Source organism: Nerophis ophidion, unplaced genomic scaffold (assembly GCF_033978795.1).
Source record: "Nerophis ophidion isolate RoL-2023_Sa unplaced genomic scaffold, RoL_Noph_v1.0 HiC_scaffold_248, whole genome shotgun sequence".
Taxonomy (NCBI): Eukaryota; Metazoa; Chordata; class Actinopteri; order Syngnathiformes; family Syngnathidae; genus Nerophis; species Nerophis ophidion.
The window spans coordinates 44,596-69,960 of record NW_026907170.1 but is presented as its reverse complement, the minus strand read 5'-3'; the positions used below and the strand labels follow the sequence as shown (position 1 = coordinate 69,960).

General features: G+C 40.9%; 1 protein-coding gene across 2 annotated transcripts; it reads right to left on the bottom strand.

Moving 5' to 3' along the window:
- Positions 1-1,876: 1,876 nt before the first annotated feature.
- LOC133547895 (arginine--tRNA ligase, cytoplasmic-like) lies at positions 1,877-24,256 on the bottom strand. Of its 2 annotated transcripts, XM_061893381.1 has the most exons (17): positions 24,097-24,248; positions 22,836-22,919; positions 22,704-22,769; positions 21,829-21,963; positions 19,468-19,656; positions 19,276-19,384; positions 12,353-12,453; positions 12,158-12,279; positions 11,968-12,088; positions 11,779-11,908; positions 8,084-8,188; positions 7,728-7,906; positions 7,548-7,657; positions 7,054-7,159; positions 4,204-4,376; positions 3,887-4,134; positions 1,877-2,522 (listed from the first exon to the last, which is right to left on the bottom strand). In XM_061893381.1, the coding sequence occupies exons 1-17, from the start codon at positions 24,142-24,144 to the stop codon at positions 2,413-2,415; spliced, it is 2,136 nt and encodes a 711-aa protein (XP_061749365.1). In that variant the 5' UTR covers positions 24,145-24,248; the 3' UTR covers positions 1,877-2,412. The 2 variants fall into 2 exon arrangements, with proteins under 2 accessions (XP_061749365.1, XP_061749366.1); XM_061893382.1 differs by lacking the exons at positions 22,704-22,769; positions 22,836-22,919 and having other exon boundaries at positions 24,097-24,256.
- Positions 24,257-25,365: the final 1,109 nt, after the last annotated feature.

Below are 25,365 nucleotides of genomic sequence, written 5' to 3'. Positions count from 1 at the left end.
TATATACATACATATATACGTATATGTACGTATATATATATATATATATATATTTATATACAGTGAAGAAAAGCATTTGAACACCTGTCTATCAGCTATAATTCTGACCGTCAAAGACCTGTTAGTCCGCCTTTAAAAGTCCTCCTCCACTCTACTGTATTATCCTGAATCCGACGCACCTGTGTGAGGTCGTTAGCTGCATAAAGACACCTGTCCACCCTATACAATCAGTAAGACCCAAACATTCAGCATGGCTAAGAGCAAAGAGCTGTCCAAAGACACCAGAGACAAAATTGTACAACTCCACAAAGATGGAAAGGGCTATGGAGAAATTGCCAAGCAGCTTGGTGAAAACAGGTCCACTGTTGGAGCAATCATTAGAAAATGGAAGAAGCTAAACATGACGGTCAGTCTCAATGGGAGTGGAGCCCCATGCAAGATATCACCTCGTGGAGTCTCAACGATGCTAAGAAAGGTGAGGAATGAGCCCAGGACTACACGGCAGGACTTGGTCAATGACCTGACAAGAGCTGGGACCACAGTTTCCATGGTCACTGTTGGTAATACACTAAGACGTCATGGTTTGAAATCATGCATGGCACGGAAGGTTCCCCTGCTTAAACCAACACATAAGGCCCGTCTTAAGTTTGCCAATGACCATTTGGATGATCCAGAGGAGTCATGGGAGAAAGTTTTGTGGACAGATGAGACCAAAAATGACCTTTACGGTCATAATTCCACTATGTGTGTTTGGAGGAAGAAGAATGATGCGTACCATCCCAAAAACACCATTCCTACTGTGAAGCATGGGGGTGGTAGCATCATGCTTTGGGGGTGTTTTTCTGCTCATGGGACAGGACGACTACTGTATTAAGGAGAGGATGACTGCAGCCATGTATTGTGAGATTTTGGCCAAAAACCTCCTTCCCTCAGTCCGAACATTGAAGCTGACAATGACCTAAAGCACACAGCCAGGAAAACCAAGAAGTGGCTTTGTAAGAACCATATCAAGGTTCTGGAGTGGCCTAGCTAGTCACCAGACCTAAAACCAATTGAAAATATTTGGAGGGAGATGAAAGTCTGTGTTACTCAGCGACAGCCCAGAAACCTGACTGATCTAGAGAAGATCTGTGTGGAGGAGTGGGCCAAAATCCCTCCTGCAGTCTGCAAACCTGGTGAAGAACTACAGGAAACGTTTGACCTCTGTAATTGCAAACAAAGGCTACTCTACCAAATATTAATGTTGGTGTTTAAATACTTATTTTCAGCTTTATCACACAAATACATTGTTAAAAATTTATAGATTGTGATTTCTGGATATTTCGTTTTAGGTTTTCTCTCAGAGTGGAAATCCACCTACCATGAAAATTTCAGACCCCTCCATGATTTTTAAGTGGGAGAACTTGCACTATCCTCTAAGGGGCAACTTTGCCAGTCGCTTGCAACTAGGGACAATCCATGTTAAAATGTTTATTTGATCAAGTGAAAAAATAAGTTACTTTTACTATCATGGTCTATTTCCGGTCTTCAAATTCATCATGGTTTGCCATGCAGAGCAGACGGCGTCCCCAAGATGTTGTCCAGGTTGCAATTTAGTCCAAAGTCACAAAAGTCCTGAGTGTTGACGCTGTGCCCTTATTCTCTAATCATTTACAGCAGCTTCAGGGTATCTTTTATTAGGTTTGTCAAAATAAACTTGTCAAAAAACACTGCATTAATCGTGTATAAACACTGTACACGGACTTTTAACGAGGTCGGTTACCTGAAAAGGTGGAGCAGGTGGCTATTTGGTAAGTGAATGGTGTGCTCACTTCAAAATACACCCTGATCGTACTAAACACTGTGAGCAAATGTTGAACAAATAAATGACACACACTCAAGTAAAACATGTTCCTTTATGACGTTCTAGCAATCAAAATGCATTTGTGTCAAAATATCAGGGTTTTTTTTATTTTAAAAGTAAACTTAAATGATGCATGGAAGTGATACATCATTTGACAGCGGACTTTTTATAAATTTACCATACAGCCAAATTCGCAGCTGTGACATTCTGGTTGACAAAAAGGATGTTTTGTTTTTTTAAACAAAGTGTTCTGTCCCTGAGGCATAAGAACTCATAAAACAACTATCCTATGATTTGTGCCAACTACCAAAGTCATCCAAGTGTTATATCCACACAGCCACAAAGCCCTCCTGCTGGGTAAAATAGACTCTGGCAAAGGTACTTGCAGTGTGTAAAGCCTTTTAATTAAATATACCCCACAGTCACACAAAAGTGATGTCATTTGGAACATGTAGCTAACTAATATCCCGAGATAAGATACATCGCTTGTTTTCAATATTTCTTTTTAATAAAAAAAAAAAAAGGTCCTCAATCATGAGTGATTTGATCATACAGAAATGCAGCGAGGCTCACATCCTCTGGACCGGGTTAATGCCAAGAATGTCAAAACCTTTGGCCATTATGGAAGCCGCCGCATCACAGAGCAGCATCCTCCACATGTTCACCTTCACCACCTCACCTAAGAAAAAATGTAAATAGAACAATTATGCGATTTCACTTCCATAACATTAATTTGGAAAAGGAGGGGGAAAAAAAAAAAAAAAACTTGCTAGAACAGAAACAATACCCAACCCCATGGGGTTTGTAGTACATTACCTTGCAGTGCTAAGGGAGAATTAGCATAATTAAACAGCTAAGCCTGAAGTGCTAACACTGCCGTGCGCAGCAGGGGTGAAGTGCTAATCGGAGCTAGTATTGTGTGCCAATCCCGCTGTGTTACACTGTTAAAGGCCTGCTGAAACCCACTACTACCGACCACGCAGTCTGATAGTTTATATATCAATGATGAAATATTAACATTGCAACACATGCCAATACGGCCTTTTTAGTTTACTAAATTGCAATTTTAAATTTCCCGGAGTTTCGTCTTGAAAACGTCGTGTAATGATGACGTCAATGGTTTTTAAGAAGTATGAGCGCAGCACACACACACAGCTAAAAGTCGTCTGCTTTAACCGCATAATTACACAGTATTTTGGACATCTGTGTTGCTGAATCTTTTGCAATTTGTTCAATTAATATTGGAGAAGTCAAATTAGAAAGATTATCGTTGGGAAGCTTTAGCCTTTAGCCACACAAACACACGATGATTCCTTGTTTAAAATTCCTGGATGTGAAAATTTACCATGGATCAGAGCGCGGTCAAGCGAACGTGAATCACGACGGAATGTCAACCAGCAGGTTTCGGTGAGAAAATTGTGGTTAAAAAGTTGCTTCTTACCGGAGAAAAGCTGAGCTTTCCCCGTCCATAGCTGCCGTCGACTCCCCTGAGGCATTGGCGTCAAGACACCCGTGGAGACACCCTTCCGACTATCAGGTACTGTTAAACTCACTAAAACATTAGCAACACAATAGAAAGATAAGGGATTTCCCAGAATTATCCTAGTAAATGTGTTTAAAAACATCAGAATCCGTCCCAATGCAATCGCGTTTTTTTTTTTTCCTAGTCCGTCGCTATCAATATCCTCAAACACGAATCTTTCATCCTCGCTCAAATTAATGGGAAAATTGTCGTTTTCTCTGTCCAAATAGCACTTTTTGTTGGAGGCTCCCATTATAAACAATGTGAATATGTGAGGAGCCCTCACACTTGTGACGTCATTGTCTGCAACTTCCGGTAGAGGCAGAGCTTTTCTCTTAACAGCGAAAGTTGCAAACTTTATCGTGGATGTTCTGTACTAAATCCTGTCAGCAAAAATATGGCAATATCACGAAATGATCAAGTATGACACATAGAATGGACCTGCTATCCCCGTTTAAATAAGAAAATCTCATTTCAGTAGGCCTTTAATTTTTAGGAGGCTCTCGCTCTGATCCTTGTACCTGTTTGCCGGTCCTTCTCCACGCAGTAGCAGCTGTCGTAGAACTCGGTGAAGGTGGTGGCCAGCTCATACAGGTAGTCGCAGAGTGTGTGTAGCAGCAGGTCGTCCAGAATCTTCTGCAGGATCTCTGGAAAGCGAAGGATGCACTTCCCCAGCTTCCACTCCTTCTCGTGGTCCAAAAGTACCTCAGTGGTCTCGGCCGCCTTCCTCAGCGTGGCCTCGTCGATGTTCGCCAAGCGAGCAATGGACCTAAATTATACACAAATATATCGTGTTCCGCAGCTAGATGCCGAGAGACACAAAGAAGTCAGGGCTCACCTGATGCGAGTGAAGGCGTAGAGAAGGTACGCCGCCGTGTTGCCGCGGTCGTCCAGCATCTTGTCGAAGGAGAAGACGTAGTCGTTGATGCGGTTGTGAGAGAGGTCGGCATATTTGATGCATCCGAACGCAACTGACCTCTGAGCTTTGATCAGCTCCTCTGGGGTCAGAACCTGCAAAGAATCGATAGATTAAAAGGAATTCTGGCAAGTTCAGAGGCTGAGGTTGGTTTTAATGAGGCGGTGGGTGGCGGGTAAGCAGATGGTAAAAGTGGGCATCCACCCAGACAGGCCACGCTGTTGGCAAGGCCTTCACCCAGCACAACCTTACGCCGTGTCGGCTTGTTAACACTTCGACTACACATCACATTGTGTTCCTGACACGCTCTCAACTGAGTCAGGCTTGCTTTGTTTTGTCGGTCCAACAACAGCTGGAGCGCACGGCCAGGACGAGCAGAGCCTCAGGGACCAGAGAGGAGGTCAGAGCAAAAAGCTGACAGAGTTGCAATATCTGACTGGACAAACAAGAACCTTCTTTTAACTAATGAAAAGAAGAGGAAGGGGGAATTAAGGCAGAAGTTCCGAGTCACACCAGCAGTTTAAAAGCTAAAAAAAAAAACCTTCTGAACACACCAAAGTTGTAATGTATTGACAAGCTAATTATTCAACGTCACTAACTTTGGAGAACTTCACTGGGTCTACTTCCAGGCAACAGGAACTGCATTATGCCTCCATTGTTACTATAAAAGTATTGTCGATGGCATCATTAAAAATGCTATGTGATCAATCAGAAATCCATAAATTTCAGGGCATGGTTGGGGCGTGGTAACCATGATGTCATCGTATAGTTTGCTATGATATCATTTCTTTAAACAGGCTCAAAAAATGTATAAATTCATTTAAAAACAAATGTGTTATCATTAACATATTTTATATGATATTGCTATATTTTCAATTTTTGTTTTTTATTGTACTTTGTTGACAATTTTTCAAGTGTCTAGACTCTAGAGGAGTAATTCTCAATTGTGGTACTGCTCCTCCACATCGAGAGGAGCCAGATGAGGTGGCTCGGGCATCTGGTCAGGATGCCACCTGAACGCCTCCCTAGGGAGGTGTTTAGGGCACGTCCAACCGGTAGGAGGCCATGGGGAAGACCCAGGACACGTTGGGAAGACTATGTCTCCCGGCTGGCCTGGGAACGCCTCGGGATCCCCCGGGAAGAGCTAGACAAAGTGGCTGGGGAGAGGGAAGTCTGGGCTTCCCTGCTTAGGCTGCTGCCCCCACGACCCGACCTCGGATAAGCGGAAGATGATGGATGGATGGTACGTGTACCACTAGTGATACATAGGGTCCATCTATGGGTACATCAAAGACCACTTGACTAAAGTAGCGTTTCGTTTTCCAATATTTAAACAGTGTTACTTTTCAAACTGTGTGTAATGTTATAGTGGCCAAAATATTAAATGTACTTGTTAAATAAAACCTCTGCCTTGTTTGAATACTTAGGCCTACTACTAATGTTGGTCATTATTATACGTGGGGGATATTATCGATTTTTAGATGCATTGAAATTCGGACAAGGACGATTACGGAACCGATTAGTAAACGTTGATAATCGATTCATGTATTGTATTATGTATTGTAAATAAAGTAATGCAGACAGTTCTAAAATGTGCGACCTGACCAGCTCTTTTACTGTTAGGCACGTATATATGTCCCAGTTTTGCACACATTTTCAATAATTTAATACATGCAGGAGTTACTTGACTGTTTCTTATTTCGAATGAATTGTGTTTTTTAGATTACAAATGACAAACACTTGTTTACTGAAATGAAAAGAAATGTAAAACTGTACATAAATTAAATATGCATCAATAAACAATTTTTAATTGAATCATAATCAAATCGTGATTCCCACCTCTAGTACCACCTGAAGTGGTACTTGGTGAAAAAGGTTTGAGGACCACTGGTCTAAAGACTTACTTTATTAAAAAAAAACTGGAAACAAATATAGTTTAGACATTATAGACTGTACTCGGGTTTAGAACTTCTGTCCTTCAATGTGGGCGACAAAAGATGCGAGCATGACATCACACTTGCTTCACGCTGTTGCTCCAATTGGACTTTCTTTCCTTGAAAGCCGCCACTATCTTCTTAGTATTGGCACATTTTGTAGATCCTTGTCTGCAGGTATATGTGGGATGTATTAAAGTTAGGTCCACATCACAGACATGCTGACTACGCCCCAGACAACCGCGTGTGTATTGTTGACCTCATCTGGTTATGGAAACACTGTTTTCGATGATGAAAGTCTTTTTTTCGGCGGACAAGCTTTCAGTGCATCACTAGTCAATAGTGCACACATAACAGGCTTTACATATCTATTCATGCTGCAGCGACCTGCTGGTGGTAATGTTTTATGTTTGCATGGTTTTGATTTGAAGTTCATGGTAACAACCACAACGTCCATGCCTGAAAGTGTACTGGTGGAGAATGAAAAATGGAACACCTGTTGACTTGGGCCGGTTGTTAGCTTAAAATTGGCAATAAGTGTTAAAAATATCGTCAGACTCAGTCCTGAGTTCAAACTGCGGCCGAGTCATACCAAAGACTATAAAAATGAGACCCATTACCTCCCTGCTTGGCACTCAGCATCAAGGGTTGGAATTGGGGGTTAAACCACCAAAAATGACTTCCTGGCGCAGCCACCGCTGCTGCCCACTGCTCCCCTCACCTCCCAGGGGGTGATCAAGGGTGATGGGTCAAATGCAGAAAATAATTTCGCCACACTTGGTGTGTGTGACAATCATTGGTACTTTAACTTAATAAGGGAAACCAGACACTTTCCTACCTTGTCTCGCTCTTTATCTTTAAGTTTGTCCATGGATCTCTTCAGTCCCTCCTCCAGCAGGTCCATGAGTCGCACCGTTTCGCCAGAGCGAGTCTTAAACTTCTTCCTGAGCGAGCGAAACAAGAGTGTGTAAAGAAGGGCAAGCAGGCGCTAACAGGTTGTCCCAAAAGGCACGTCGCTTCCAATAACCTTGCAGACGACAAACGGCCCAATTAAGATGTCGTGCAAACATCAGAAAATCGATAATCTCCCATCCTTCCAGTACTTACTCTCATTGTCTGGACTTTATGAAAACCTTGTGATGAATTTCTAATAAGACTTGGGAGCGTAGCCGACATCCTGGGGCCAGTTTACTCTTATTTAGTCTTTCACAGAAAAAGGTCCCATTCATTAAAGTTCATATTATCATTTTGACTGTTGGCATGCTGGAAGTAATTTCCAGTGTAATATCACAAGTCAATCGTCACTATAGATAATTACTTAATTAATCTTACTTGTCTTCGCCCAGCACCACTCCGAATCCCGCATGTTCCACACGGGTCACCTCGGGGTCATACCAGCCGATCATCTTAGCGGCAGCAAACACCACCTGGAAGTGTGTGGCCTTGGAAAAAGCGCACAGTATCATCAATCACTGCCACGCCCTGTGTCTCCTCCTTCCTGTGTGTGCCCACCTGCCCGCTGTCCGTCACGTAGATGATGATGTCGGCCTTCTCGTCGAAGATCCGCTGGCGTATAGCAGCGAGGTCCGACGTGTCGTAGGTGTAGCCGCCGTCCGACTTGACGATGGTGAGTGGGATGGACTGACCCGGGGCGAACACAATCTTGCGACCCTCGTCCATCTCGGTCAGGCCTGTAGATGTGCATTAATGAATGGGTAACAGCAGGGGGCAGCAAAAGGAGACAAAATGATGATTAACAGAGCATGAGTGAGGGTTAGACATTAACGGAAAAAATATATATGAGGCAACATTGCCCCTTAGTGGCCATACTACAACTGCACATTGACTCAAGCAGCAGAAAGACCCACCTTTCTGATCAAACTCCTTTACCACCTCCTTCATCATCTCCTGGTAATAAGACTCCCCTCGCTCTGTGATGTGTACGTCCAGGCATTCGTAAACTTTCTGGAACTCTGAAACATACAAAGCTTGCATAAAAACACTTAAAAGCATGGATGTGAAGTCAAGCTTACAGTAGACTGCATTAACACCTAAAAGTGTGACACAGCCATTGTATGTCACCATGCTTGTGTGTCCTAACACTTAAATGAACAACTTTGCAACCTGCTGTAAAAATTGGTTTATACATGTTTTGCTTAGAGGGGAACTGTGCTTTTTTGCAATTTTGGCTATCATTTACTATGCTTATGTAAGACAAGAACACAGATGCATTTATTTTATTTATGCAATCTAAATTTGTAAAATACAGCAAGTTTCAGTTGGGCAACAATGCAGCTAATGAGAGTACACTATTCCACCCATGGTCCTCTAAAATAACCACCAACAACACTCCATTTGCATCTTGTGACCTGAATATTAAACAAGTACTGGCAATATTGTTATTACAAGCACTAATGCCAAGGAACTACTTTTAGTGGCGTCTGGAGCACAGAGAGCAAACTTGCTTATACTAGCAGCTACTGTATTGACATGCTGAGCTGCTGCTGCATCGCCTCGGAGTTGGTAAAAGTTAACTGTAGATTATAAATCATGCCTCTCATTTGAATATAAAAAGGTCGTTGCCGTAGACTGAGTGAGAAGTTAGTCAACTTTGACATTCATCTAAGACCCGGAGATGGCAAGAAAGCCACAAAAAGACGCTTGGTATTTTTTCTACTGGCATGAGGAGTATGATTAATTAGTATTCTAAATGGGATTGATTGATTGAGAAGTTTATTGACATCTTAAATATGACCATACTTTCAGTAGACATCCCAGTGAGAAGAAATAGTACAGTAAGTTCATGTTTTTTGTTCAGCACTTAGCAATACTGATGCATGTTGCGTTGTTTCACTAAAGCTGGATCCGTTTAGCACACAGCTTTTAAAACTTGAGATGTGCCGTTCACGAACGAGTAGTTTTTTTAACAGCTCTTTCAAGTGAACGATGAGAACCGAGTCGCAGTTGTATGTTTTGCTTGAGAGTTGTCTTTTATGCAAATTGTCCATACTGCCCTCTCAGAACCAACTCTTTTGACAGTATTTATTGAAGGAGTAATGACATCACTGTATTGGAATCTTTCCAGAGGCTCTATTCATGTGAAAGCTATCATACACACGCACTCACGCAGGCAGTTAAAGCACCTAAACCTACTGGAGCTTTTTGGCCACTGTATTTGGAATTAGAAATATATATCAATCAGCAACTGGAAAACCAAACAAAATTAACCTAAGTCAAAGGAAATGTTGCATTTGGATGAATTTCCGCGAAATCTGTGGGGGTGATGACATGCAAGGTGAAGTGATGTCACTATCAATGAATGGGAAATGGCACCACCTTGTGGAATGGTTACAATGGAAACAAAAGTCAGATTACATTATTATTACAGTGTTTATATTAGTGTAATGTTTTCATTTTGATTTATTAACCAAACTTCCATGCCATTACTGCCACGAGTGATTGTGATGAAAACAAGCTGCTTAAGGAAAAAAAAATGTATATGTATCCCATCCCCTCCATCCATTTTCTACCGCTTATTCACTTTCGGGGTCGCGGGGGGGGGGCTGGCGCCGATCTCAGCTACAATCGGGCGGAAGGCAGGGTACACCCTGGACAAGTCGCCACTTCATCGCAGGGCCAACACAGATAGACAGACAACATTCACACTCACATTCACATACTAGGGCCAATTTAGTGTTGGCAATCAACCTATCCCCAGGTGCATGTCTTTGGAAGTGGGAGGAAGCCGGAGTACCCGGAGGGAACCCACGCATTCACGGGGAGAACATGCAAACTCCACACAGAAAGATCCCGAGCCTGGATTTGAACCCAGGACTGCAGGACCTTCGTATTGTGAGGCAGACGCACTAACCCCTCTGCCACCGTGAAGCCATGTATATGTATATACATACAAAAACAAGACAGTCTTTTGAACAGCTTTTTAAAAGGAACTGCTCCTTTCAAAGAGTCATAAATTCCATCTCTATCTAAAACTTGTAGCTCATCCTCGTTACGTTCAAGCTCAGAAATGTGTAAATATTACATGTTATAAGATTTGCCTGTTACTACATATATCGTTTTTAATTTTCCAGAAGGAATCAAAGTACTATCTAGTACTATCTATCCTACAGTGTGCATATAAAACGATGGAGTTTTTTGGATGTTTTTTTAAAGCCCCTTTTAGGCAAAATAGAGCGAATTCCATTAGCTCCATTGTCAGCTAACGTTTAGGAGTTAGAATGCATAAAAAAAAGAAAACCATGTGTGCTTGTCTCATATAAAGGCAAATATATAAAAGGCAAAACTCTCCCAAAAAGTGCAGTTCCCCTTTAATCTTGCTAATTTAAGCGACAAAAATACAGCCAGCAAATCAAACCTTCCACCCATTAAATGATGCATTAATTAAAAACATGAAACATTTGACTAAATATAGATCGGGAGGTTGTGAGTTCAAACCCCAGCCGAGTCATACCAAAGACTATAAAAATGGGACCCATTACCTCCCTGCTTAGCACTCAGCATCAAGGGTTGGAATTGGGGGTTAAATCACCAAAAATTATTCCCGGGCGCGGCCACGGCTGCTGCTCACTGCTCCCCTCACCTCCCAGGGGGTGATCAAGTGTGATGGGTCAAATGCAGAGAATAATTTAGAAACATCCAAGTGTGTGTGTGACAATCATTGGTACTTTAACTTAACACAATAGGAGTTAACCACTAGCCCGGTATCAGCGAAAAAACAAGCATCCGTCCTGCACCACGTTAACTTGTGCAAAGTTACACAGCAAGTTAACATTTCAAATAAGCACACATGGTTGGTCTTTTCTCATATTTTAGTTACGTCATTTAGGCAGCTACACAACAGCTAAGCAAACAAGCTAGACATATATAAAAAGTGTCATTAATTGAACAATATTGCAATCTTAAACACCACATTTGTCAATATAAACAAGTAAGAAATAATTATAGTTGCACAATACTTACATATAAAGTATCCAAGGCAGAAGCCTATTGAAAATTGTTCAGTAACAAAACTAGTCTGAATCATTCAACTTACTGTATCATGCCCTTAATTTAATTATGACCTCTAAGTGTCGCAAAACACAAATTAACGCTCCACTTAAAAACATAAATCTGGTCAGTGTTTTCATACTTACCATTGTTCTGAGTAAGTTCAGTTGATCAACTATTTTCGAACATTCCACACTCCCAAAATAATTTAAGTTTGTACGATGGTTCCTGCTGATACTGTATCGGCCGACAATGTTGATATCGTATAAGAAGTGAAAAAGTGGTATAGGTACCCCCAATTACACAATACTTTATTATTTTACAATACAGTACAGTGTTTTCAGTATTAATTTATCGTTTCAATCAGATGACCATCTAATAAATAAGTGATTAATAATGCTTGTTAGGACAAAATTAGCAATGATTGGGGGGTTAGATCAGGGGATGTCGTCGTGAGCTTGTAAATAGTCTTTCAAGGTACTTGTGATTCGGGGCTAAATAAATACATTTTGATTGATTTAGGTTATGGTGTCCTCACCCAGTACCACAAACTTACCTTTCCTGGAGACGTCACAGATGAGGTTCCAGGCTTTGAGGAAGTCTGCTTCTTTGCTCTGCAGCCTGACCACACACTGGTACGCTCGCTTCTTGAAGTCCTCCTCCTCGTCAAAACGCTTTTTGGACTCCTGAAGATGGAGGACGATATGTTTTTGTTTTTTTTAATGATCATTAAGCGAGGACTCACTTTGTAAAAGGCCTGCAAGTCCCCGATGGGCGGCGACACCGTCAGGTAGTTTGGGAATTTGTCCTGGAGGTGTGCGATGAGCATGCCGAACTGTGTTCCCCAATCTCCAACATGGTTCAACCTGAGAGGACAACATGAGGGAACCTCTTTCCAACATTGTTGTAATTGCAGCTTTTGATGGGACACCCACCTGACCACGTCGTAGCCCAGAAACTCAAAGAGTCGACACATGCTTTCCCCGATGATGGTGGAGCGCAGGTGACCTACATGCATCTCTTTGGCGATGTTGGGAGATGAGAAGTCTACCACGACCTGAACACGCACACACACGTGATGCGCTGAGTTGGGTACACAGGTTAGGATGGAGGGGCAGGGGGGTACCTACCCGCTTCCTGAAGGCCAGTGGGGGTGGCTGCACACCGTTGACCAGCAGGTTGCTTAACAGCCTAGACACAAACGCTCTCTTCAGGTGGATGTTGATGAAGCCTACAGCAAGTGAGCGCACACTTTGACGTGAGGTTTGGCGACGCAAGTGGTAAAAGGAAGGAACTGCAGGTCATGGACTCTAAATATAACTTTATTCTCTTGACTGCGTGAGGTTAAACCCTTGTTTATCGCTTCCGGAACTGGCCTGACCGTGGTTAATTATTAATTAAATATTTGCATAGTTCAAGCATAAAAAAAATATTTATGACCTAAATATATTTTTTTAACAAAGAGAGCTCTCTAAACACCCACAGTCAGATTTACACTCCTTTAGTCCAATACAGCCCAGCGATGAGGTGGCGACTTGTCCAGGGTGTACGCCGCCTTCCACCCGATTGTAGCTGAGATAGGCACCAGCGCCTCCCGTGGCCCCAAAAAGGAATAAGCGGTAGAAAATGGATGGATGGATAGTCCAATACAGTGATGCTGCATGAGACAGACTCTCAGTGGCCATGATACCTGATTGGTTTGGTGGATTCTAGTGGCCAATGACACTGTGATATTGATGTTTTTTTAATACATTTACCCTACATTTTGGACTATAAGTCGCTAATTTTTCCTAAACTTTGAATTCTACGGCTTATAAAACAGTGCGGCTAATTTATGGATTTATCTTCGATGACGGCCATAATACAAAAAGTTATAACATATACATCTATAGCAGGGGTCACCAACCTTTTTGAAACAAAGAGCTACTTCTTGGGTACTGATTAATGCAAAGGGCTACCAGTTTGATACACTTAAATAAATTGCCAGAAATAGCCAATTTGCTCTATTTACCTTTAATAAATAAATCTATATATATATATATATAAAAAAAAATGGGTATTTCTGTCTGTTAATCAGTCGTACATTTATTTTCCTTTTACGGAAGGTTTTTTGTAGAGAATAAATGATGAAAAAAGTACTTAATTGAACGGTTTGAAAGAGGAGAAAACACGAAAAAAATGAAAATAACATTTCGAAAAATAGTTTATCTTCAATTTCGACTCTTTAAAATTCTACATTCAACCGAAAAAAATGAATGAAAAACTACCTAATTAGAATCTTTTTGAAAAGGATAAAAAAAGAATTCATGTAACATCATTAGTAATTTTTCCTGATTAAGATTAATTTTAGAATTTTGATGACATGTTTTAAATAGGTCAAAATCCTTTGTTAGAATATATAACGAATTGGTCTAAGCTATATTTCTAACAAAGACAAATAATTTTTTCTTGTAGTTTTTCCAGAACAAAATTTTTTAAAAGAAATTCAAAAGACTTTGAAATAAGATTTAAATTTGATTCTACAGATTTTCTAGATTTGCCAGAATAATTGTTTTGAATTTTAATCATAATAAGTTTGAAGAAATATTTCACAAATATTCTTTGTCGAAAAAACAGAAGCTAAAATGAATAATTAAATTAAAATGTATTTATTATTCCTTACAATAAATAATAAAAATACTTGAACATTGATTTAAACTGTCAGGAAAGAAGAGGAAGTATTTTAAAAAGGTAAAAACGTATAAGTGTTTAAAAATCCTAAAATCATTTTTAAGGTTGTATTTTTTTCTCTAAAATAGTCTTTCTGAAAGTTATAAGAAGCAAAGTAAAAAAATAAATGAATTTATTTAAACAAGTGAAGACCAAGTCTTTAAAATATTTTCTTGGGTTTTCAAATTCTATTTGAGTTTTGTCTCTCTTAGAATTAAAATTGTCGAGCAAAGCGAGACCAGCTTGCTAGTGAATAAATAAAATAAAAAAATAGAAGCAGCTCACTGGAAAGTGCTGCTATTTCAGCTATTTTTAGAACAGGCCAGCGGGCAACTCATCTAGTCCTTACGGGCTACTTGGTGCCCGCGGGCACTGCGTTGGTGACCCCTGATCTATAGCAGGCGTGCCCATTACGTCCATCACAAGCTATCAGTCGATCGCCAGGCATAAAAAAAAATAAGCCTAAAAATTAGCGATCATCGATCTCCAACAGAACGTCACTTTTGTCACTTGATTGACATTCACGGCACCTGAGTGTCTTCTGAGATGACGCTGGCTGCTGCGAGATCATTATTAAGAAAAAAAGACCAACAGGAAGGCGAGAAACACTTATTTCAACAGATACTTCAATCAATGTTTACTTAAATAGCCATAAATCACCAGTGTCTCAAAGGGCTGCACAAACCACAACACAAACCTTGTGCTGTACTTGCCGTCCAAACTCTAAAGACTGACTGCACAGTTCCTATCTTCACAATAAAAGCGCTGCTTCATCCTGCCTGCGCTAACCAAATAAGAAAGCCGGGTGCACAAGCTAGCAAGCTACAGAGTTTGCCACGAATGTATTTCTTGTAAAGTGTATAAAAACGAGTGTCGAAGCTAGACAAATAAGATGCCAAAAATGGCATCTTATTTGTGGTATTGGACAGAAATTAGGACTTTTTTTCTCCTCCATTTGAAAATGTGGCCATTACTATCACTACCGTCTGGTTTCTATCAATGCAAGTCATCAAAATCAGGTAAGACACCAACTTATATTCTTGTCTTCATGAAAGAAAGGAAACTAAATGTGTTAAACATGTTTGTATTATCATTAAACATCTGTAACTTGTTAACAAAAACATGTCTTTCATAAATAAATAAATATAAGTTATATATATGAATGAGGTAGATCCCTTCCACTTGGTCACATGAAAAGTAGCTCGCCTGCAGAAAAAGTGTGGTCACCCCTGACCTATAGGGTGTTTTATTGATCGTGCTATGGCGCCATCTTGACAAATTTGCTCACTGCAGGTGCTGCAGTGTACTTTCATTTACTGCTTTTAACCTTATGTGCTGTTCAGTCTTCTCGCCGTCCATAGCGTTTTCATCGTATGGATCCTTCATTCTTCATTCCAAGCAACATTTAGTAAGTATGAATTGATTTAGTTATATTGTCAAACTCACAAACACTCATGTGTGATGTCTTTAGGAGTGTTCTTATGCATATTTATATGTGCTATCGTAATGTAATGACGCTAGCGACGATTGGCCGTGTTAGTATTATTAACGTACAATGGCAGTATTTTGGTATTGTTTCAGTTTCAAAAACTTCTCAGTAAATTCCCCAAGTCTGTCTAGCTGATTGGAGAGATAGCTTCCGCAGCTAGTGGGTCCATGACGATGATTTCTGTTTTGTTTGACTAGCCACGTGACAGACACAACTTGAAAACAATCTATGTAAATGAAAAAGTACATAATCTGTGTAAATATTATTTTCGCAACATATATATCTGGTCCCGATAAAATTAAGTGAGCGTGGCTTGTATACTAGTGACTACTCTATAGTCCGGAAAATACGGTAGATATTATTGTGCTTCAAAAGCCTAATTTTGGACAGAAATACGTAGAGTATGCTTTAAAAACAAACACAAATCTCTGATATAAAAGGTGAAACTCAAAAAATAGAATATCATGCAAAGGTTTGTTTATTCCATGCAATTAGATTTACAAGGTTAAACTAATAAATGTCAAAGGCTCCAAACATGCAACTCAAGATATTTCAAGACATTTTGAAAATACCTATTTTGATATAAGTTTGATGATTATCACTTACATCTCATGTAAAACTCGAATCGAACATTTCTAAAAATGTTGGGTTGTTAAAAACTGTAAACCATGGTTATCTTTATGATCAAAAATAAAGGTTTGACATATCTCACTTTGTATTTAATGAGTTTATATCACATATTGCGGTCCTCTCCAAGGTTTCTCATTTTCATCATTGTCACCGACGTCCCACTGGGTGTGAGTCCCACTGTGTGTGAGAGTTTTCCTTGCCCTTATGTGGGCTCTACCGAGGATGTTGTTGTGGTTTGTACAGCCTTGAGACACTAGTGATTTAGGGCTATATAAAATAATCATTGATTGATTGATATTAGTTTCATATTTAAAGTTGAATTGCTGAAATAAATGTATTTTTTAAACAGTATTCAATTTTTTTGAGTTTCATTTGTAGTGAAAGTGCGCTAGGGATAACTGTACCGAAAAATCAGTGGCCGCCATTTAGATATTTTCTATTTTGCAAAAACGCTAAAACCAATTCAATATTGATATGCAAAGATGTGATACGTACTTAAATGAAAAAACATGTTCAAAGAGTACCATATTTTACAGACCATAGGGCGCACCGGATTATAAGGTGCACTGCCGATGAGCGGGTTTATTCAGGTCTATTTTCATACAAAAGGCGTACCGGAAGTGGTCATATTATGATTTTTTTCTACATTAATAACACTTCCTTGTGGTCTACATAACATGTAATGGTGGTTCTTTGGTCAAAATGTTACATAGATTATGTTTTACAGATCATCTTCAAGCCGCCTTTTTGACGTCACTTCAGGATACGCCGTTTAGTGGGTGGTCTTATTTACGTGGCTCACCTTCGGCAGCGTCTTCTCCCCGTCATCTTTGTTGTAGCAGTATAGCGTGCAAGAACGGGAGTGCCATCCATCCATCATCTTCCGCTTATCCGAGGTCGGGTCGCGGGGGCAGCAGCCTAAGCAGGGAAGCCCAGACTTCCCTATCTCCAGCCACTTCGTCTAGCTCTTCCCGGGGGATCCCGAGGCGTTCCCAGGCCAGCCGGGAGACATAGTCTTTCCAACGTGTCCTGGGTCTTCCCCGTGGCCTCCTACCAGCTGGACGTGCCCTAAACACATCCCTAGGGAGGCGTTCGGGTGGCATCCTGACCAGATGCCCGAACCACCTCATCTAGCTCCTCTCGATGTGGAGGAGCAGCGGCTTTACGTTGAGCTCCTCCCGGATGGCAGAGCTTCTCACCCTATCTCTAAGGGAGAGCCCCGCCACCCGGCGGAGGAAACTCATTTCGGCCGCTTGTACCCGAGATCTTATCCTTTCGGTCATGACCCAAAGCTCATGACCATAGGTGAGGATGGGAACGTAGATCGACCGGTAAATTGAGAGCTTTGCCTTCCGGCTCAGCTCCTTCTTCACCACAACGGATCGATACAACGTCCGCATTACTGAAGACGCCGCACCGATCCGCCTGTCGATCTCACGATCCACTCTTCCCCCACTCGTGAACAAGACTCCTAGGTACTTGAACTCCTCCACTTGGGGCAGGGTCTCCTCCCCAACCCGGAGATGGCACTCCACCCTTTTCCGGGCGAGAACCATGGACTCGGACTTGGAGGTGCTGATTCTCATTCCGGTCGCTTCACACTCGGCTGCGAACCGATCCAGTGAGAGCTGAAGATCCCGGCCAGATGAAGCCATCAGGACTACATCATCTGCAAAAAGCAGAGACCTAATCCCGTGGCCACCAAACCGGAACCCCTCAACGCCTTGACTGCGCCTAGAAATTCTGTCCATAAAAGTTATGAACAGAATCGGTGACAAAGGGCAGCCTTGGCGGAGTCCAACCTTCACTGGAAACGTGTCCGACTTACTGCCAGCAATGCGGACCAAGCTCTGACACTGATCGTACAGGGAGCGGACTGCCACAATAAGACATTCCGATACCCCATACTCTCTGAGCACTCCCCGCAGGACTTCCCGAGGGACACGGTCGAATGCCTTCTCCAAGTCCACAAAGCACATGTAGACTGGTTGGGCAAACTCCCATGCACCCTCAAGAACCCTGCCGAGAGTATAGAGCTGGTCCACAGTTCCACGACCAGGACGAAAACCACACTGTTCCTCCTGAATCCGAGGTTCGACTATCCGGCGAAGCCTCCTCTCCAGTACACCTGAATAAACCTTACCGGGAAGGCTGAGAACGGGAGTGGAAGAATTGTAAAAAGATGGAGCTAACTGTTTTAATGACATTCAGACTTTACTTAAATAAATGACGGAGCAGCATCTCCTCATCCATGGCTCACTAGTGCAACAACAACAGCGGAAATGTGTAGCGTGAAAAAACATCAAACGGGAACTCTCGAATAACAAAAGTTCCATGGGTGAATTATGTAAAACCACTACACCCGTAGTTTTTAGCACTTCCATAGCGAGTCTACTGAAAGATATAAGTTAAAACTTTATGCTACTTTATATTAGAAATAGCAACAGTAGAAGATGAATGTCACATAAGAAGATAGAGAAAAAATAAGCTTACCGACTACTCCATCATAGGAGTAATAAGTGCCATTTTGCGGTCCTTATACACACCATAACAATACTCGTATGTTGTAGCACAGTACGTCTGACGACAGTAGACGTAATGCTCCGACAATCCATCAAGCGGTGCAGCTTCATAGCTTACCAAAGTCGTACTAAAACATTTTGACTGATTTTTGAGTGCCGTGTGAAATGTTCTATATTCTCAAATATTTGGTGTTGTTTACTGGCGTCATATCGCAGTCTACACATCTCTTATGTGTGACTGTCATCAACTGGTTACACTCATCATTATACCATCTACCAAATAAAATTGCTTTGAGGACGGTAAGCACAGCCAGAATTATTCAGTTCATTAGGCGCACTGTTGATTTGTGAGAAAATAAAAGGATTTTAAGTGTGCTCTACAGTCGTAAAAATACAGTACTATCATTATTGTTATTATCATTAGCATCCATATGTCTCAATATTTGCAATTTTGTAGTTTTCCTGTTTAATTGTACTTACAGAAAGTTTTGCAGGCCAATAAAAAAAAATGTGGATGCGAGTCACTAATGAGGCCACACTTTGGACACGCCTAGCTTATAAATGTTGTAATCCAAGGGTTAAACTTTAGCTGCCATAAAACATTTCCTCATAGTTCAAATAAATAAAGTGCGTAAAGTAGTAATAGTTTAACAGTCCAACATGTGAGGAGCGTGACTGAAAGTGAAAGACAGATCATGTCTACCTGGTCCTGCGATTTCGGTTTTCTCGATGAGTTCGTTTTCCGGAAGGTTCCGAATGATCTTCTCTGCGATCTCCCTCGGGTTGACCTTCATACCTTTTGCTTTCAGCATCTGAAACAGTCAGGTGTAGTTGTTACTTATTGTAGCTTTAATCTAAAAAAAAGAAACCTAATTCCAGGCAGCAGATGTCAAACCTGGGCCATGGCCATGGCGCTGTTACACTGGTAGTCTCCAAACTTGGCCTGCTGGTTGGGTGTGACGGCCAGCGGCGGGCTGTCCAGTTCTGGGCAAGAAGCCCTGATGGCCTCGCCAAAAATCTCCTGGAGCCGCTGGTTGATGTTCATCATGGAGGTCTCGCAATGAGGGGTTTCCGCCTGGAGACTCTGAGGACACACAACCATGCAATTACACTCCAAACTAATATTTGTCATTTTCTGTGTAACTTCAGAAATCATTTCCATAGTCATTTTTTCTCGATATGTATAGCTACATAGAGCAATTGAATTTTTCTGTAATTTTCATTAAAACTATGTATGGTTTACAAATTATTTGTAACTTTTAATAGACTAAGAGATTAATTAAAAATAAAAATAATTTACAAAATAAAATACTTATTAATGGGACTTAATTTTATGTAATAAATTGGGCGCTGTAAAAATGTCTTATTATTACAAAGTTGTCCTATTTTAATTTTCTGACATTAACACAAAAATAAGCAAGTAATAACGTATTAAAAGAAAGAAAAGGAGTTTATTATACTGTATTTTTCGGACGTATTAAAAGAAAGAAAAGGAGTTTATTATACTGTATTTTTCGGACTATAAGCTGCTACTCTTTCCCCAGGCTTTGAATTCTGCGGCTTATAAAATGGTGCATATAATTTATAGATTTTTCTCAACTAAAGACCATAATGTTTTGTATTCAACAAACTGTTTTTAACAACGACAGACACTAAAAGGTGTTACTGTTTGTGCTATGGAGCCATATATTGGATAAGCTCACTCACTGCAGGTTGAAAATGTACTTCCTGTTTTGTGCCTTGAACCGGAAGTATATCCCGTTTCATCTACTATTGGTGTATGGCGTTTCTGTTTCAAAGGATTCTTCATTCAACGTTTGTAAGTTGTACAAAACTAAAACAATTCATAATTACTAAACCGTCCCATGTGTGACATATGTAGGAGTGTTTTCATGCATATTTATCTGTGCTGCTTTCATAATGTAATCAAGCTGGCTTTGTTAGCATTAGCGAACATGTTAGAACATTTACAAACTGTGTATTAATATTATAAACTTACACAGGCTTTTTTTTTGTTTTGTTTCAGTTTCGTAAATTCACCAAAACGTCACCCTGGAGTTTTTGAGGTTTTTTTAGCTGATTAAAGAGCTAGCTTGCACATATAGAGGGTCCATGACGATGACTTCTATTTTGTTTGTTTAGTCGTCGTACTGCTTTGGGACAGGCACCGTTTAGGAACAATTAAGGAATGTAAATAAACATTTACAAAATATGACTCACCAAAATATTTTTATATTTCTCACCCCATCTCTAAGGGAGAGCCTCGCCACCCGACAAAGGAAACGCATTTCGTACGCTTGTACCCGTGATCTTCTCTTTTCGGTCATAACCCAAAGCTCATGACCATAGTGAGGATGGAAAAGTAGATTGACCGGTGAACTGAGAGCTTTGCACTCCGACTCAACTCCTTCACCACGAGGGACGGATACAGTTTCTGCATCACTGCAGACGCCACACCAATCTGCCTGTCAATCTCACGATCCACGCTTCCCTCACTCGTGAACAAGACTCAGAAGTTCTTGAACTTCTCCACTTTGGGCAAGATCTCCTCTACAACGACGGCATTCCGCCCTTTTCCGGGTGAGAACCATGGACTCGGAGGTGCTGATTCTCATCCCAGTCACTTCACACTCCGCTGCGAACCGATCCTGTGAGAGCTGAAGATCCTGGCCAGGTAAAGCCAACAGGACCACATTATCTGCAAAAAGCAGAGACCAATCGGGATGCCCTCAGCGCCCTGATTGCACTTACAAATTCTGTCAATAAAAGTTGCAAACATAATCTGTGACAAAGGGCAGCCTTGGTGGAGTCCAACCCTCACTGGAAACCAGTGTGACAAAGCTCTGACAATCTTCATATATTTATGGCCCCATAATACAATTTTATTGTACTGTAATATTCATTAAACCATTTTATGTATTATAAATATATTGTAATTTGTCTGTATTGAATTGATTTAATTAGTACACAATTTTAAGAGTTATTGCATTTGTCTTTAATTTACAATATATTTTTTTAAATAAATCAATGTGTTTTTTTAATCTATTAATGACTCAAATCATTAAATAATATTTAATAAATTGATCACTGTAATATTCATTACATTTACCATTATTACCAAGCTGTCCTATTTAAAGTTTCTGACATTAATACAATTATAAGCAAATGAAAACGAACAAAAGTTGAATTGAAATGAGTGCGAAAAAATTAATTCCATCTGCTGTGAACATAAAAAATAATAATTTCGGGCACTCACCCTCTTGAGGATGTTGAGGCGATATTTGAGCCTGGAGTTTTCCTCTCGTAAATCATCCAAATGTGAAGATGGACTCAACTTCTGGGGATTCTTTAGACACTCGATCTCTGCGGAGAGACTCTTTATCTCGTGCTCCTGAAAATCAAAAAATATGTATACTACACACGGGGGGGAGAAAAACTCAGTGGTCGTAGCAAAACATTGACTGAGATTTCAAATGCAAAGGACAGCTTATTTATCCAAAAAAAAACTCCTGAACCTTAGAAGAATTGTTAATTATTGTAAAAAAGGTAACCATACATTTTAGTGTGTTGCAGTATTTACAAGAAGTAATCTGATCAAAAATTAACACTTTTATTGACCAAAAATACACCAGAATGAAACTGAAAGCCTAATTTAAAGGCCTACTGAAATTAGATTTTTTTTATTTAAACGGGAATAGCAGGTCCATTCCATGTGTCATACTTGATCATTTCGCGATATTGCCATATTTTTGCTGAAAGGATTTAGTAGAGAACATCCACGATAAAGTTCGCAACTTTCGGTGTTAAGAGAAAAGCCCTGCCTCTACCGGAAGTTGCAGACGATGACGTCAAATGTTGAATGCTCCCCACATATTCACATTAATTTTAATGGGAGCCTCCAACAAAAAGTGCTATTCGGACCGAGAAAACGACAATTTCCCCATTAATTTGAGCGAGGATGAAAGATTTGTGTTTGAGGATATTGATAGCGGCGGACTAGGAAAAAAAAACAAAAAAACACTCGATTGCATTGGGACGGATTCCAATGTTAAGACACATTTACTAGGATAATTCTGGTAAATCCCTTATCTTTCTATTGTGTTGCTAGTGTTTTAGTGAGTTTAATAGTACCTTATAGTCGGAGGGGTGTGTCCACGGGTGTCTTGACGCGCAGTGTCTCAGGGTAGTCGACGGCAGCTTTACGGACGGCACAAGCTCAGCTGATCTCCGGTAAGATGCGACTTTTTACCACAAATTTCTCACCGAAACCTGCTGGTTGACATTCCGTCGTGATTCATGTTCGCTTGACCGCGCTCTGATCCATAGTAAAGTTTCACCTTCAGGAATCTTAAACAAGGAATCACAGTGTGTTTGTGTGGCTAAAGGCTAAAGCTTCCCAACTCCATTTTTCTACTTTGACTTTTCCAATATTAATTGAACAAATTGCAAAAGATTCAGCAACACAGATCTCCAAAATACTGTGTAATTATGTGGTTAAAGGAGACGACTTATAGCTGTGTGTGTGCGCAGCGCTCATATTTCTTTAAAATCTGTGACGTCTTACGTACACGTCATCATTACACGACGTCTTCAAGACGAAACTCCCGGGAAATTCAAAATTGCAATTTAGTAAACTAAAAAGGCCGTATTGGCATGTGTTGCAATGTTAATATTTCATAATTGATATATAGACTATCAGACTGCGTGGTGGGTAGTAGTGGGTTTCAGTAGGCCTTTAACATGTAATACTCATTAAAATGGCACCAGGGGTCACTTAAATAGCATTTTACAGGGTATCTCTGCATATACCGCATAGCATATTACATTAAAATAATGAATCAGTTTTAATAAATGATCACGTGTTGCGCACAATATGACCGCAAGAGGGCACTAAACTAAACCACACTTTTGTAGTACGTGTCCATTGTGACCGCGGTATGAACACATTTAATTTAACAGATTTCGATAAAAACAAAACAAGTCTAATCAACAACATTGTGCTTCAAATTGAAACCAAAACATAATATGATGACAATTATACACGTTGTCTGACAAGACTCCTTTTAAATAAGTAGTCATTTCAAAGAGACGCGCCGTTCTAAATATATCACACCGTCTACACGTCGGCCATTATTGACATATATCACTAAAATGTAGAAATGAAATTCGGCGTACGAAATTGATGCAAAAAAAACAAGTAACATCTAAGAAACAAAGTAAAAAGTCGCGATTGTTCAGTCAAAAACGCGTCGCTCTGTCCGTCTTGAGCTAATAGCAAACCCGACGACAGTGCCCTCACTTTCGTATCAAAATCCTTTTTTTTGCTTTTTAATTAACGCCGAATTTGAAAGTAACACCGGCCAGTTCAAAACATGTTTAAATAATTAGAACAACTTTACATAAACATATTTGACCATCAAGTCTGCGTATTTGTGTCGGATTTGCAAGGCACTGCCGGGCAGTCATTCGCCAACACGATGGAAACACTGGTTTAGCTTCAAATGTTGCTACTAGCGGGCCTCACCTGCTGCTCCTGCCGCGCCGAGAAGTCGGTCACACCGTCTCCCATCATTCCGAAGCACCGGGGGATGAAAACTCAATTGGAGTGAAATGTGTGCCCAATGGACGCGGCTGATGAAACTAAACTAACAGCAGGAAGTAAAGCCCAACTTTTTATGACTACTTCCGGTGCAGCCAAAATAATCATTTTACTCGCTGTTGAATGACCACTCGTAAAAGGGGTTTGGACTGTACTTGTTGCCATCTAGTGGATAAAAGTGTCTTTGCAGGCTGAATATAATAAAATCAATCAATCATCCATCCATACATCCATTTTCTACCGATTATTCCCTTTTGGGGTTGCGGGGGGGGCGCTGGCAACCATCTCAGCTACAATCGGGCGGAAGGCGGGCTACACCCTGGACAAGTCGCCACCTCATCGCAGGGCCAACACAGATAGACAGACAACATTCACACTCACATTCAAACACTAGGGCCAATTTTGTGTCAATCAATGTTTATTTATATAGCCCTAAATCACAAATGTCTCAAAGGACTGTACAAACCACTACGACTACGACATCTTAGGAAGAACCCACATAAGGGCAAGGAAAACTCACACCCAGTGGGCAAGGAGAACTCACACCCAGTGGGACGCCAGTGACAATGATGACTATGAGAACCTTGGAGAAGACCCCCCAGGGGACCGAAAGCAATGGATGTCGAGCGGGTCTAACATGACACTGTGAAAGTTCAATCCATAGTGGCTCTAACACAGCTGCGAGAGTTTAGTTCAAAGCGGATCCAAGACAGCAGCGAGAGTCCCATTCACAGGAAACCATCCCAAGCAGAGTCGGATCAGCAGCGTAGAGATGTCCCCAACCGATACACAGGCAAGCGGTCCATCCTGGGTCCCGACGAGCGGTCCATCCTGGGTCCCGACTCTGAACAGCCAGTACTTCATCCATGGCCATCGGACCGGACCCCTTCCACAAGGGAGGGGGGGACAGAGGAGAAAAAGAAAAGAAGCGGCAGATCAACTGGTCTAAAAAGGAGGTCTATTTAAAGGCTAGAGTATACAAATGAGTTTTAAGGTGAGACTTAAATGCTTCTTAAAGGCCTACTGAAACCCACTACTACCGACCATGCAGTCTGATAGTTTATATATCAATGATGAAATATTAACATTGCAACACATGCCAATACGGCCAGATTAGTCTACAAAATTGCAGTTTTAAATCATCCTGCTGAAAACGTTGCGATATGACATCACGGATTGTAGCGGACATTTTGT